Below are 14,422 nucleotides of genomic sequence, written 5' to 3'. Positions count from 1 at the left end.
AATTGCTGGGTCATAGGGCAGGTCTATTTTTAACTCTTTGAGGAACCTCCACACAGTCTTCCAGAGTTGCTGCACCAGTTCACATTCCCACCAACAATGCAAGAGGGTTCCTCTTTCTCCACATCCTCTCCAACATTTGTTGGTTCCTACCTTGTTAATTTTCCCCATTCTCACTGGTGTGAGGTAGTATCTCATTGTGGTTTTGATTTGTATTTCCCTGATGGCAAGTGATGTGATCTTTGTTTTCAATTTCTGATCTCTGACCCTGTCAGAATCATCTAGGGTGAAATTTACTTAGATCATAGTTGATACTCTTGACTCAGCTCACTCATACAGACACTCTGCACTGAGAAAAATAGCTAGAAAGAAGAACTCACCACAAAAGAAAGAATCAGAAACAGTACTCTCTGCCACAGAGTTACAGAATTTTTTTTTCAGAGTTACAGAATTTGGATTACAATTCGGTGTCAGAAAGCCAATTCAAAAGCACAATTATAAGGCTACTAGTGGCTCTGGAAAAAAGCATAAAGGACTCTAGAGATTTCATTACTGCTGAATTGAGATCTAATCAGGCCAAAATTAAAAATAAATTAAGTTAGATGCAATCCAAACTGGATGTCCTAATGACCAGGATTAATGAGGTGGAAGAAAGAGAGACTGACACAGAAGACAAGTTGATGGTAGGGAAGGAAGCTTGGGGAAAAAAGAGAAAAACAATTAAGAGACCATGAGGAAACACTTAGGGAAATAAATGATAGCCTCAGAAGGAGGAATCTACATATAATTGGGATTCCATAAGATGCCAAGAGGGACAGAAAGTATATTTGAATGAATCATAGCTGAGAAATTCCCTAATTTGGGGAGGGAAACAGACATTCAGATCCAACACAAAGAGAGGTTCCCCCAAAATAAAAAAATAAAAATCACTCAAAACCCTTGACATTTAATAGTGAAACTTGCAAATTCCAAAGATAAAATCCTTAAAGCAGCTCGAGACAAGAGATTCTTAACTTATATGGGGAGAAATATCAGATTAACAGCACACCTCTCCAAAGAGACTTGGCAAGACAGAAAGGGCTGGCAGGATATATTCAAGGTACTAAATGAGAAGAACATACAGCCAAGAATACCTTATCTAGAAAGGCTCTCATTCAGAATAGAAGGAGAGATAAAGAGCTTCCCAGATAGGCAAAAACTGAAAGAATATGTGACCACCAAACCAGTTCTGCAAGAGATATTAAGGGGGACCCTATAAAAGAAAGAGGAAGCCCAAAGAATAATCCACAAAAACAGCAACTAAGTTTTACAATGACACTAAATTCATATCCTTCAATAGTTACTCTTAACATGAATGGGCTAAATGATCCCATCAAAAGATGCAGGGTTTTGGACTGGATAAAAAAATCAAGACCCATCTATTTGCTGTCTACTCACAGAGACTCACTTTAGACCTAAGCACACCTCCAGCCTGAAAATGCTGGAGAACGATTTGCCATTCAAATGGTCTTCAAAAGAAAGTTGGGGTAGCAATCCTCATATCAGGTAAATTAAAGTTTATACCAAAGACTGTAGTAAGAGACGAATAGGGACACTATATCAAAATTAAAGGGTCTATCCAACAAGAAGACTTAACAATCATGAGTATTTATGCCCCTAATGTGGGAGCTGCCAAGTATATCAATCAATTAATAACCAAAGACATGCTTAGATAATAATACACTAATAGTAGGAGACTTCAACATGGCACTTTCTGCAAATGACAGATGTTCTAAGGACAACACCAAAGAGACTAGGGCTTTAAATGTTACATTGGAGCAGATGGATTTCACAGATATATACAGAACTTTATCTGAACGCAACTGAATACACATTTTTCTCCAGTGCACATGGAACTTTATCCAGAATACACCACATACTGGGTCATAAATCAGGTCTCACCCAATAGGAAAAGATTGGGATTGGAGGCTGCCAGCAAGATGCCAGAGGAATAGTGTCATCAACTCACCTGGCCCCACCAACTTACCTAGATAATTTTCAAACCATCCTGAAAACCATGAATTCGACCTGAGATTTAAGGAGAGAACAGCCAGAACGCTACAGAGAGAAAGGTTTTCACTTCTAACAAGGTAGGAAGTCAGAAAAAAAATAAAATAAAAATGAATCAAGTGGGGGAGGGGCACTGCTAGAAGCTGGGCTAAGGCCAGCAGAGAAAGCCTCCGGAACAGAAAAGCCCGGCCCTGCAGAAGCGGGAACTTAAAAAAATCTGCATCAGATTCTTCCTAGCCAAAAAGATGCTTAGCAAGGAAATCGGGCGGAATTGCAGGAGGAGCAGTGAGGCCTCCAGTCTCCTGGAGTCACTAATAGAGGAACTGCACCTGGGGGAAAGCACACCACAAACTGTGGGCCAATCTCTGTAAAAGGCTAGAGCATGCACCCAGCAGGGCATCAGGGAGAAGCCAGGTCTTTCAGGTGGGCAGCTCCAGACAGAGGAATCTGTGCCCTGCTGACTTCAGGAGCACTGGCCCCAGAGCACATTCCAGCAGCACAGGGCCCCAGATCCCAGGGCGCCGATGGGACACAGCCCACGATCCTGCACTCTCCCCAGTATAGATGGAAACAGGAAGGGCACAGGACAACAAAGACTCTCCTGCTACTAGGCACCCCCAAGCTGTGCAGATCAGTGCACCGCACCACCCAGGAGCATCTAGGCCAGTGTGGATTGGGATATTCCATTAGTTACTAGTGGGGAGATGACTCCAGGGCTGGAGACCTGGCCACCGCCAGTGCTGTTGTTCCTCCTTGTGTCACCCTGCACCTGGGAGAGGTGGACCACTGGGGAACAGAGGTCTCATGGGGTCAACTGCTCCCACTGAGCCCAGTGCCCAGCAGAGGGTGGGGCAGCTCCGCCAGGTACACATACCTTAGAATCAGCACAGCATACACCCCCAGAAGACCAGCTGGAAGAACAGGGGAAGAGCAAGTTCTTGACCCAGCAGTGCTGGAAAGCTTCAGGGAAAGACAAGGGATTTACAGTATGTAGAACCAGAGGGTACCCATCCGACTGTTTTTCTTCCTTTTTCCAGTACAACTCGTTTCAATATCAGACTGTAAATTTCCAATTTTTTTCCTCTTTTCCCACCTTAACTACAATATTTTACCACCTCTTCATTTGTAAGTTTTTTCCTTTCTCACTTTCAAATTTCTACAGTTACAGGTCCTAGATATATTTTCCACTTCTAGAATCCCTTCAACATACTCAACTTAACGTTGGGAGATTTACAAGATTTATGGGGTTTTTTTTGTTTTGTGGGGGTTTTTTGTTTGTTTGTTTGTTTTCTATGCCTCATTTTGTTCTACAATGGTGGAAGTTAATACCTTCTAAAACATGACCAGTGTGCACCCAGAACCAAGTGGTATTCCATGCTGGTTCATTCTGTGAGATTCCTCATTCCCTATCTGCCCGCCCCCACCCCCCACTTTTATCTCATTTATGTTTTGGTGGTCAATGTTGGGGCTTTCTACAAGATTTTCTGGTTTATATAAACTTGGGACTGAGCATCTTCTAACATACAGAACTTAATATACTCAGAACCAAGAGGATCACCGTCTAGGAACCCTCAGGTACAATACATCCACCCTCCACTACAACGTTGTCACCACCACCATCTCCCAAGCCCCCCACCCTTTTTTCCTTGTCTTTTTTTCTTTTTTCTTTTTTTTTCCCCTCTTTACTTTTGCTTTTTTGTCTTTTTTTCCTTCTTCTTCTTTGGGATTCCTTGGCCTTTTATTTCTTTCTACTTTGTTTTAAACTTTGTTTTTCACTTTAGTGATCCTTTTGTTTTATTTTGGTCTGATCTTTGTTTTCAATTTCTGGTTTCTGACCTTGTCAGAATCATCTAGGGTGAAATTTACTTAGGTTATGGTTGATATTATTGACTCAGCTCGCTCATACAGCCACTCTGCACTGAGCAAAATGACTAGAAAGAACTCACCACAAAAGAAAGAATCAGAAACAGTACTCTCTGCCACAGAGTTACAGAATTTGGATTACAATTCAATGTCAGAAAGCCAATTCAGAAGCACAATTATAAAGCTACTGGTGGCTCTGGAAAAAAGTATAAAGGATTTAAGAGACTTCATGACTGCAGAATTTAGATCTCATCAAGCCAAAATTAAAACTCAATTGAATGAGATGCAATCCAACTGGAGGTCCTAATGAGGAGGATTAATGAGGTAGAAGAAAGGGTGAGACACATAGAAGACAAGTTAATAGCAAGGAAAGAATCTGGGGAAAAACAACTAAAATACCAAGAGGAAAGGTTAAGGGAAATAAATGATAGCCTCAGAAGGAAAAATCTATGTATAATTGGGTTTTCAGAGAGCGCCACCAGGGCCAGAGGGCCAGAAAGCATATTTGAACAAATCATAGCTGAGAATTTTCCTAATTTGGGAGGGAAGTAGTCATTCAGATCCAGGAGATAGAGGGGTTCCCCACCAAAAAAATCAATAAAAACCCTTCAACACCTCAACATTTAATAGTGAAATTTGCAAATTCCAAAGATAAAGAGAAAATCCTTAAAGCAGCAAGAGACAAGAGATCCCTATCTTATATGGGGAGAAATATAAGATTAATAGAAGACCTCTCCATAGAGACCTGACAGGCCAAAAGGGACTGGCAGGATATATTCAGGGTCCTAAATGAGAAGAACATGCAGCCAAGAATACTTTATCCAGCAAGGCTCTCATTGAGAATAGAAGGAGAGATAAAGAGCTTCCAAGATAGGCAGAAACTGAAAGAATATGTGACCACAAAACCGGCTCTGCAAGAAAAATTAAGGGGGACTCTGTAACAGAAAGAGGAAGCCCAAAGAAATAATCCACAAAAACAGGGACTGAATAGGTATTACGATGATACTAAATTCATATCTTTCAATAGTAACTCTGAACATGAATAGGCTAAATGATCCCAGCAGAAGATGCAGGGTTTCAGACTGGATAAAAAATCAAGACCCACCTATTTGCTGTCTACAAGAGACTCATTTGGGACCTATGGACACCTCCAGTCTGAAAATGAATGGTTAGAGAACCATTTACCATTCAAATGGTCCTCAAAAGAAAGCTGGGGTAGCAATCCTCATGTCATATAAATTAAAGTTTATCCAAAGACCGTAGTAGGAGATGAAGAGGGACACTATATCATACTTAAGGGTACTATCCAACAAGAAGACCTAACAATCATGAATATTTATGCCCCTAATGTGGGAAGGGCTGAGTATATCAATTAATAACCAAAATAAAGACAGTATTATTATTAGATAATAATATACTAATAGTAGGAGACTTCAACATGGCACTTTCTGCAAAGGACAGATCTTGTAAGCACAACATTGCCAAAGAAATAAGAGCTTTAAATGATACACTGGAGCAGATGGATTTCACAGATATATACAGAACTTTGCTTCTGAATGCAACTGAATACACATTCTTCTCCAGTGCACATGGAACTTTCTCCAGAATAGACCACAAATCAGGTCTCAACCAATACCAAAAGATTGGGATTGTCCCCTGCATATTTTGAGACCATAATGCTTTGAAACTAGAGCTCAATCACAAGAAGAAATTTGGAAGAAATTCAAACACATGGAAGTTAAAGAGCATCCTGCTAAGGTGAAAGGGCCAACCAGGAAATTAGAGAAGAATTTCAGATTCGTGGAAATTAATGAAAATGAGTATACAACCATTAAAAATCTTTGAGATACAGCAAAAGCAGTTCTGAGAGGGAAATACGTTGCAACACAAGCCTCCCTTAAAAATTTTGGAAAAAACTCAAATATACAAGCTAACCTCACACCTAAAGGAACTGGAGATAGAACAGCAAATAAAACCTACACAAAGCAGAAGAAGAGATATAATAAAGATTCGAGCAGGACTCAATGTAATAGAGACCAGAAGACCTGTAGAATGATCAACAAAACCGGGAGTTGGTTCTTTGAAAGAATTAATAAGATAGATAAACCATTAGCCAGTCTTATGAAACCGAAAAAAGACTCAAAATAATAAAATCACGAATGAAAAAGGAGAGATCACAACCAATACCAAAACATAAAAATGATTTTAAACAAACATATTATGAGCAGCTATACACCAATGACTAGGCAACCTACAAGAAATGGACACATTTCTGGAAAGCCACAAACTACCAAAACTGAAGCAGGAAGAAATAGAAAACCTGAACAGGCCAATAACCAGGGAGGAAATCGAAGCAGTCATCAAAAACCTCCCAAGACACAAAAGTCCAGGGCCAGATGGCTTCCCTGGGGAATTCTATCAAACGTTTAAAGAAGAAACCATACCTATTCTACTAAAGCTATTCGGAAAGATAGAAAGAGATGGAGTACTTCCAAACTTGTTCTATGAGGCCAGCATCACCTTTATTCCAAAACCAAAGACTCCACCAATAAGGAGAATTATAGACCAATATCCCTGATGAACATGGATGCAAAAATTCTCAACAAGAAACTAGCCAATAGGATCCAACAATACATTAAGAAGATTATTCACCATGACCAAGTGGGATTTATCCCCGGGATGCAAGACTGGTTCAACACTGGTAAAACAATCAATGTGATTGATCATATCAGCAAGAGAAAAAACAAGAACCATATGATCTTCTCAATAGATGCAGAGAAAGCATTTGACAAAATACAGCATCCATTCCTGATCAAAACACTTCAGAGTATAGGGATAGAGGGAAGATTCCTCGGCATCTTAAAAACCATCTACGAAAAGCCCACAGCAAATATCATTGACAATGGGGAAGCACTGGGAAAGCCCCTAAGATCAGGAACACGACAGGGATGTCCACTCTCACCACTGCTATTCAACATAGTACTGGAAGTCCTAGCCACAGCAATCAGACAACAAAAAGAAATAAAAGGCATTCAAATTGGCAAAGAAGAAATCAAACTCTCCCTCTTCGCAGATGACATACTATACATAGAAAATCCAAAAGACTCCACTGCAAGGTTGCTAGAATTCATCCAGCATTTCGGCAGTGTGGCAGGATACAAAATCAATGCCCAGAAATCAATGGCATTTCTATACACTAACAATGAGACTGAAGAAAGAGAAATTAAGGAGTCAATCCCATTTACAATTGCACCCAAAAGCATAAGATACCTAGGAATAAACCTAACCAAAGAGCTAAAGGATCTATACCCTAAAAACTACAGAACACTTCTGAAAGAAACTGAAGAAGACACAAAGAGATGGAAAAATATTCCATGCTCATGGATTGGCAAAATTAATATTGTGAAAATGTCAATTTTATCCAGGGCAACTTACACGTTTAATGCAATCCCTATCATAATACCATGGACTTTCTTCAGAGAGTTGGAACAAATCATCTTAAGATTTGTGTGGAATCAGAAAAGACCCTGAATAGCCAGAGGAATTTTAAAAAAGAAAACCATAGCTGGGGGCATCACAATGCCAGATTTCAGGTTGTACTACAAAGCTGTGGTCATCAAGACAGTGTGGTACTGGCACAAAAACAGACACATAGATCAATGGAACAGAACAGAGAACCCAGAAGTGGACCCTCAACTTTATGGTCAACTAATAGTCAACAAAGGAGGGAAGACTATCCACTGGAATAAAAAGACAATCTCTTCCACAAATGGTGCTGGGAATGAATTTAAATTAAAAAAATTTTTTTTTTAAAGAACGAAAATGAAGCATAGAGGTCTCTCACTTTTCCCTACAGGGAGTCTGCAGTTACTTACCAGGGTGACCCTGCATTAGACAAAGGAAAATATACAGATTTAAAAGGCCAGTTTGGAAACTTAAAGAAATCATCTAACAAATAGAGTTTAGGCCAAATCCATGTCATAGTGGGTAGTGTATCCGCAAATTAATTCTGTGTTAATTTTACTGGTCTTGATATGTAGCTGGAGGAAATATTCTTTTTTAAAAAAAAGATTTTATTTATTCATTCATGATAGTCACACAGAGAGAGACAGAGAGGCAGAGACACAGGCAGAGGGAAAAGCAGGCTCCATGCAGGGAGCCCGACATGGGATTCGATACCGGGTCTCCAGGATCACGGCCCGGGCCAAAGGCAGGCGCCAAACCGTTGCGCCACCCAGGGATCCCTGGAGGAAATATTCTTTTACAATAACTGCACATTGGTTCTTATGGAATGGGAGTTACTATGGTACAAAGGACTAAGTTAAGTCCCTGAAAGTATTTCTTGATAGCAAAATCATAAACAAAAAACAATACTGCAACTCTGGGAAAAAATTGCAAGGATTGGAGCCATTTCCGTTTAACTTATCTAATGTCAAGGTCACTCCAGGTCTTGTGGAACAAGTATAGATTACCACAAAGTTAATCAGGAAGTCATAAAAAATTGTAGCATCTGTGGAAGATTGGATATCTTTGCTTTAGCAAATCAACATAGTCCCTTCCCTGGAAAATAAGATTTTCTTCATGTAAATCAGCAAGACTTATCAAAAGTAGTACAATTTAACTTGACATGTAAAGCAGTATATCTGTGTTGTCTTTCCTCAGAGCTATCTCAACTCTTCTGCTGTCAATCATCATATAATCCATAGGAACTTTGATCATATAGAAATCTCACAGTACATCATGCTGGCCCACTAAATTAATGACATCAGGCCAGACAAAATTGTGAATATCTTATGCCCTCATAAAATATTTGCATGACAACAGGTAGGAGATAAGACCCATGAAATTTCAGAGACCTATCATACCAAGGAAGAAGTGCAACATTCATTCATTCTCTTCTAAAGTGAAAAAAGTTACTATATCTTAAACGGTTACCTGTGAGAAAGAGGCACTGCAATTGCTGAGCCACTTTGGATTTGGAATGCAAAATACACCACATTTGGTTCTGTTGCTCCAACCTTTTCCCCCATTAGTCCATATGATGTCTCAACGCTGTATAGCAAATCCATGCTGCAGTAAAAGCCACTCTACCATTTGGGTTTTAAGAACAAATTCCAATGTTCCATGAGTCAGGGCAAAATAGGGATTCTGGACAGACCTTCCGAAAAGCCCAATGAGTAAGTAACACAAAAAGTCTTAGTACAAAGTCCCATCCTCCAATATTTTCAAGAAATAAATCCCAGATTGTTAATGGGCCCTGAGGAAAGCATATATGGAGGAACCTCCCAGAATGGTCACGAGTTGGGAATATTTGTGAGCATGTGGGTGTCAGCCAGCTTCTTTCCTTAGCTACTCCAAGAGTTACTCAGTGGGCCTGTGTATAAATTGCCAGTGGGGCTGGCAATCGAGGTTATGCATAGGCTTAGTCATATAGATTTTTCCTTACCATACCGATCTGCCTACGACTAAAAATGAGTGTCTTAACTGTCAAAACTGAAGGTTCACATGGAGCCCCAACTATCTGTCATCCCCTGAATCCTCAATCTATCTTCCTGGTTTATGCCATTGGTCCCCTTCCAACATAAAAACTGTCATCACTATAACAGGACATATTCTGCACATGGATTTGCCATCCCTCTTTGCTATGCTTCTGTGTAATTGTCTGAGGATTTCAGGAATGCCTCATTCACCATCACGGTATTCCACATAGTATCATCTCAAATTCATTTCAACATAACAAAATGTGACAATGACTCTATGTCCATAAAAGATATTGTTCTTTCCATGTACCATAATATCTAGAAGTAGGTAATCTGATAGAGTATTTGGATAACCTACTGAGAAATGTTATCTCATCAGCTTGTATATAACATTCTATGGGTATTATATATCATGTATTATATGCTTTCTATATCTGGTTACTTTTTTCCCAAAGATAGAATCCATGGGCTCAGGAACCAAGGAGAAGAGATGAGTGTAAACCACTTCAGTTTTTCTTTACATTCCCTACAACCTTAAACTCTGCTGCTTCTGAGGTCTTAATTCCTTTTTGAAAGATAAGTGTGTTCACCAGAAGACACAACAATGGTTATGACTTCACCTGGTCTGATGGGACTTCATTCCATGATGCCATTGAATTGAGAATTACTTAAGAATATTAATTTCTTATACAAGGCAAATAATCCCAGTTATTAAGGGAAGTAGGCTGGTTACTACACAATGAGGATAAGAAACACAATGTTTGAAACCCACGCAATTCTCTGGGTAACTCTTAGTACTGCCATGTTTGACAGTGTTATTTAAAAACTATGACAGGGGCACCTGGGTGGCCCAGTGGTTGAGCATGTGCCTTTGCTCAGGTTGTAATCCTGGGGTCCTGGGATCGAGTCCCACATCAGACCCCTGCAGGGAGCCTGTTTCTTCTCTCTCTGCCTGTGTCTCTGCCTCTCTCTGTGTGTCTCTCATGAATAAAGAAATAAAATATTTTTAAAAAACTATGACAGTCCAAAAAGGCTTCATAACCTTTAGAAACAAAAATTTGGTACAACTCACCAGATAGTGGTTGAAAGCAAAAGTAACATAAACTGGGTCATAAAATAATGTGATTGAAATCAGTAACAGCAGTGGCATTATAACCCATTACAGGAATGAAGACTATGGCTGTTATGGATATTTTTATGTATATATTAACCAATTATTTTCTATTTCATTTGTAGACCATCAGACCCTGAGATGTTACTCAGACTAGATGAAAAGGATGGTGTATTACCTGAAGTAATGGACTTGGGATTGGTATATAACTGGCAGGACATGTGGCCCCCTTGCTGGAGAGAGGTGGGAAGTTGCCTACTATAAACTGAAAGCCTGAATTTTCTATGAGATGGAAACATTCACAGAAGGAGAGAATGGAGGTAGACTCTAGTAAGGATTACTGGTGCCAACCCCAAGCCTATTGGTCTCTGAATACCTTTATTGCCCTTCCCTGATCTAGTCAGTTTGTGGTGAGGTAGAGAGAGTGATATGAGGTGCTGACGACCCTGCAGGCTGCATTTTCCTGGTTTCCATATCCACAGAATATTGGAGGAGAGAATGATGGGATAGGTGGGCTAGTCCCATTCTGCTTTAGGTGGCACCTCAGGCAGTAGCAGTGGAAAGCTGCTCCAGTTTCTGCAAGACCAGTCTGTTATGCTGACTGCAGTTTCTTCCAGATGACCCTACTCCTTGAGTTCTACTAACACCAACTTCTTTTATCTCAAGTCTAGGGATGTTAGCATCTTCATACTGTTACTGATCTCAGGGTTTCCTCAATATCTCCTATTTGGATTCGCAGTCCTTTTATCACTTGTGTCACCAATGCTCTGTATTAAATAGCTTTCATTGTAAATACTTAGTTATTTCTATTTTCCTAGTTAGATCTTCTCTGACACAGAGTGATCACTGACTTCATAAAAGTTCAGATATCAGTTTACCTCACTGTCATGAATATGCTTGCCTTTATAAGTGTTATACTTCTGATCAGAACATCCATATTTATTTCTCTAATTTAGGACTTTCAACCTCAACACTGTTGACATTTTGGTGTAGATGATTCTTTATTGTGGGAGACTATCCTGTGCATTGTACAATATCTAGCAACATCCTTGACCTCTACTTACTAGATGCCAGTAACACCTCCCTGGTGTTGTGATCACCAAAAATGTCTCCAGACATTGCCAAGTGTCCTCTGGGTGGGGGGCAAAATTGCCTCATGTTGAGAACAGCTCTAGTTGAAAAGCTGATGAAAAACACTGCAATTATTTCTTTTTCTTCTTTTTAGCAATGATTTGTATTTGGACTAATCCCTGCCTATTGTGTTTTAGTGTGGTTATTACAGAATTCAGTAGACATGGCTGTAGCCAGTCATTTTTATTTTTCAGTCTGTACCTTCAGTCACATGACAATACAAAGAGTCCATCCTATAGGATGAAAGGTTGCATTATAACCCCACAAAGACGTCCTGAGGTATTCTAAACTATGCTGCCATTTGCCATATTCATTCGTTCAACCCATATTTATTATTTACAGGGTGTTAGGCTCCTTTCTAAGTACATGGATATGCAATTTAAGAAGTACAGAAGTAATGCTTCCAGTCTATTATAGCTGGGCATAACATCACATCCAGAGCTATGTAAGAGAAGACTGTGCTCTTCTGGGAATGAGAGGATGCTTTTCTCAAGTCTTGCTTTAATTAATGGAGACTTTCTCTTACAAAGATACGTCATTATAGGTTGAACCAACCATCAGAAAGGTAGGATGCACTTGGGGCCCATATTTGGCCACAGAATGAATGACTGAGCAACATGTTAATGCCAATGTGGATTAGCAACCATGCAATCATGATTGCATGAAAACCACGTGAATGTAGCAGTGCAAATCAAGCCACATGACTCCCTTTGCTTTCACTTCCTTACTCAAAATAGTGCTTTTTAATTTTCCTCTTCTCTTTTTCTATGAAGGTATGCAGAGATTCTATTTAGAATCTCCTTAACATCAGTTACCTTATCTCTACTTAACAGTTCTCTTTATTCATTTATCATTTTTATAATTTTGAAATTTATAACACCTCTTCTAAAATTGTTCTAAATTAGGTGGAATTTGACATGTTATACGGCCATGCCTTGAATAGTCATGATATTCCTTTCAGTTTTAAGTAACAGGAATCCTTGGTATACTGTGCAGTTTCTGTCTACTTGTCTTTTATTCTTTTGTCCTTGTTCCCCATATATTTATTCATGATGGTCAGGTTTTGCAATGTACATTACCGACTAAACCCTCTATAGCTGACTACAATCTGGTTTTGTTTATTTGTTTGTTTGTTTGTTTGTTTGTTTGTTTGTTTTTTACAATCTGTTTTGATGATGGTGCAGTGAAAGTGGTGGTGGAGAAAATGAAGAAGCTTCTATGGTCATGTAGCTACCTAATAAATGTAGTAGAATTATCATCAGAGTTATTATAACATCTAGATGTATATTTGGTGGCACCTGAACAAGCTTGTGACTATGCATTGAAAATGGGAAAGTATCAATAGTCAGACACAGAATTACTTGCCAGTGAGGATTGTCTTAGCCAAAGTTGTTCCTTTAAGGGATGGTTATGTTTCCTTCTGGTGAGCGTCCACCCTGTAAGGATCCCAGGAATAGCTAGAGGATAAAACACAGCAGATTTCCCAATCCCTTCACAAAAGTGAAACAAGTGCACCCCACATATGTCTCCAGTGGTTGCCTCACATGTTCTTCACACTCTTGATCTCCCTACACCTGCTCCTTCCTTATCATCCTCCTGACTGCTTTCTTCACATCCTTATTCCTCAGTGTGTAGATCAGAGGGTTGAGTGTGGGTGCAAGGATCATGTACAGCACTGCCAGTGCTTTGCTCTGGTCCTGGGAGTAGTTGTCCTTGGGCTGCAGATACAAAAACATAATGGTCCCATAGAAGAGTGAGACTACCATTAGGTGGGAGGCACAGGTCCCAAAGGCCTTTTTCCTTCCCTCTGCTGAGCGCATTTTTGCTACTGCCCTGGTGATGCGTACATAAGTGGTCAGGATAATGGAGACAGGCATGCCTAGAATGATTAGCCGGGCAATAAACATTTTAGATTCTGTTGGGCCAGTATCCACACAGGAGAGTTTAATGATGATCAACAATTCACAAAAGAAATGGTCCACACGCCGGTTTCCACATCGAGGCAGCACGATGGCCATTGAGGACTGTAAAAAGGAGTTGGCAAAACCAAAGGACCAGGAAGCTGCTGCCAGGAGGTGGCACAGCCTGGGGTGCATGATACAGGCATAGCGCAGAGGCCAGCAAACTGCAACATAGCGGTCAACCGCCATTACTGCAAGGAGCACACACTCAGTGGAGCCAAGTGCCAAGGCCACCCAGTACTGGACCATGCAGCCAGCATAACTGATCTTCTTGTTGCCTCCCTACATGTTCACCAGCATCTGGGGCACAATACTGGTGGTGAAGCAGAGGTCAAGCACAGAGAGGTTTCTAAGGAAGAAGTACATGGGTGTGTGAAGTCCAGTATCCAGGATAGAGAGCAGGACGATGGCCATGTTGCCCACAAGAGTTACGGTGTAGAACATCAGGACAAAGAGAGAGAGGATCAGCTCTAACTCAGGCCGTTCAGAGAAGCCCACTAAGATGAAATACCCACCTGTGCTGTCATTAGCTGTTTCCATCTCCTCTTCAGCCTTATCACTGCAGGAAGTAGCACACTCTCTGCAGTGGGATTTAAGAATAAGTGGGTAATTAATACATATAATGGATTTAAGGGACAGTGTGGTCCTTAGATGTGACCTAAATTTTACATTTTTGTTTCCTCTTGTCCTTTCTATCTTATTTCCCCTTGCATTTGGATGAAAACTCCTGCAGGTGCATGACATCCATAGTAATAAATGTATCACAACCAATTTCAGTTATAAACATAACCAGAATCTAAATTCACTAATTTGAAAGCATGATCTATGAA

General features: G+C 40.1%; 1 protein-coding gene across 1 annotated transcript; it reads right to left on the bottom strand.

Moving 5' to 3' along the window:
- Positions 1–13,199: 13,199 nt before the first annotated feature.
- OR2Y1 (olfactory receptor family 2 subfamily Y member 1) lies at positions 13,200–14,132 on the bottom strand. Its single transcript, XM_025988552.1, is given in 1 exon segment — positions 13,200–14,132. A coding segment is annotated over 1 exon segment (933 nt).
- Between the last annotated feature and the right edge of the window lie 290 nt (positions 14,133–14,422).

This window comes from Vulpes vulpes, chromosome 12, assembly GCF_048418805.1.
Source record: "Vulpes vulpes isolate BD-2025 chromosome 12, VulVul3, whole genome shotgun sequence".
In the NCBI taxonomy this organism is placed as follows: Eukaryota; Metazoa; Chordata; class Mammalia; order Carnivora; family Canidae; genus Vulpes; species Vulpes vulpes.
This window is presented reverse-complemented; position numbering and strand designations above follow the sequence as displayed.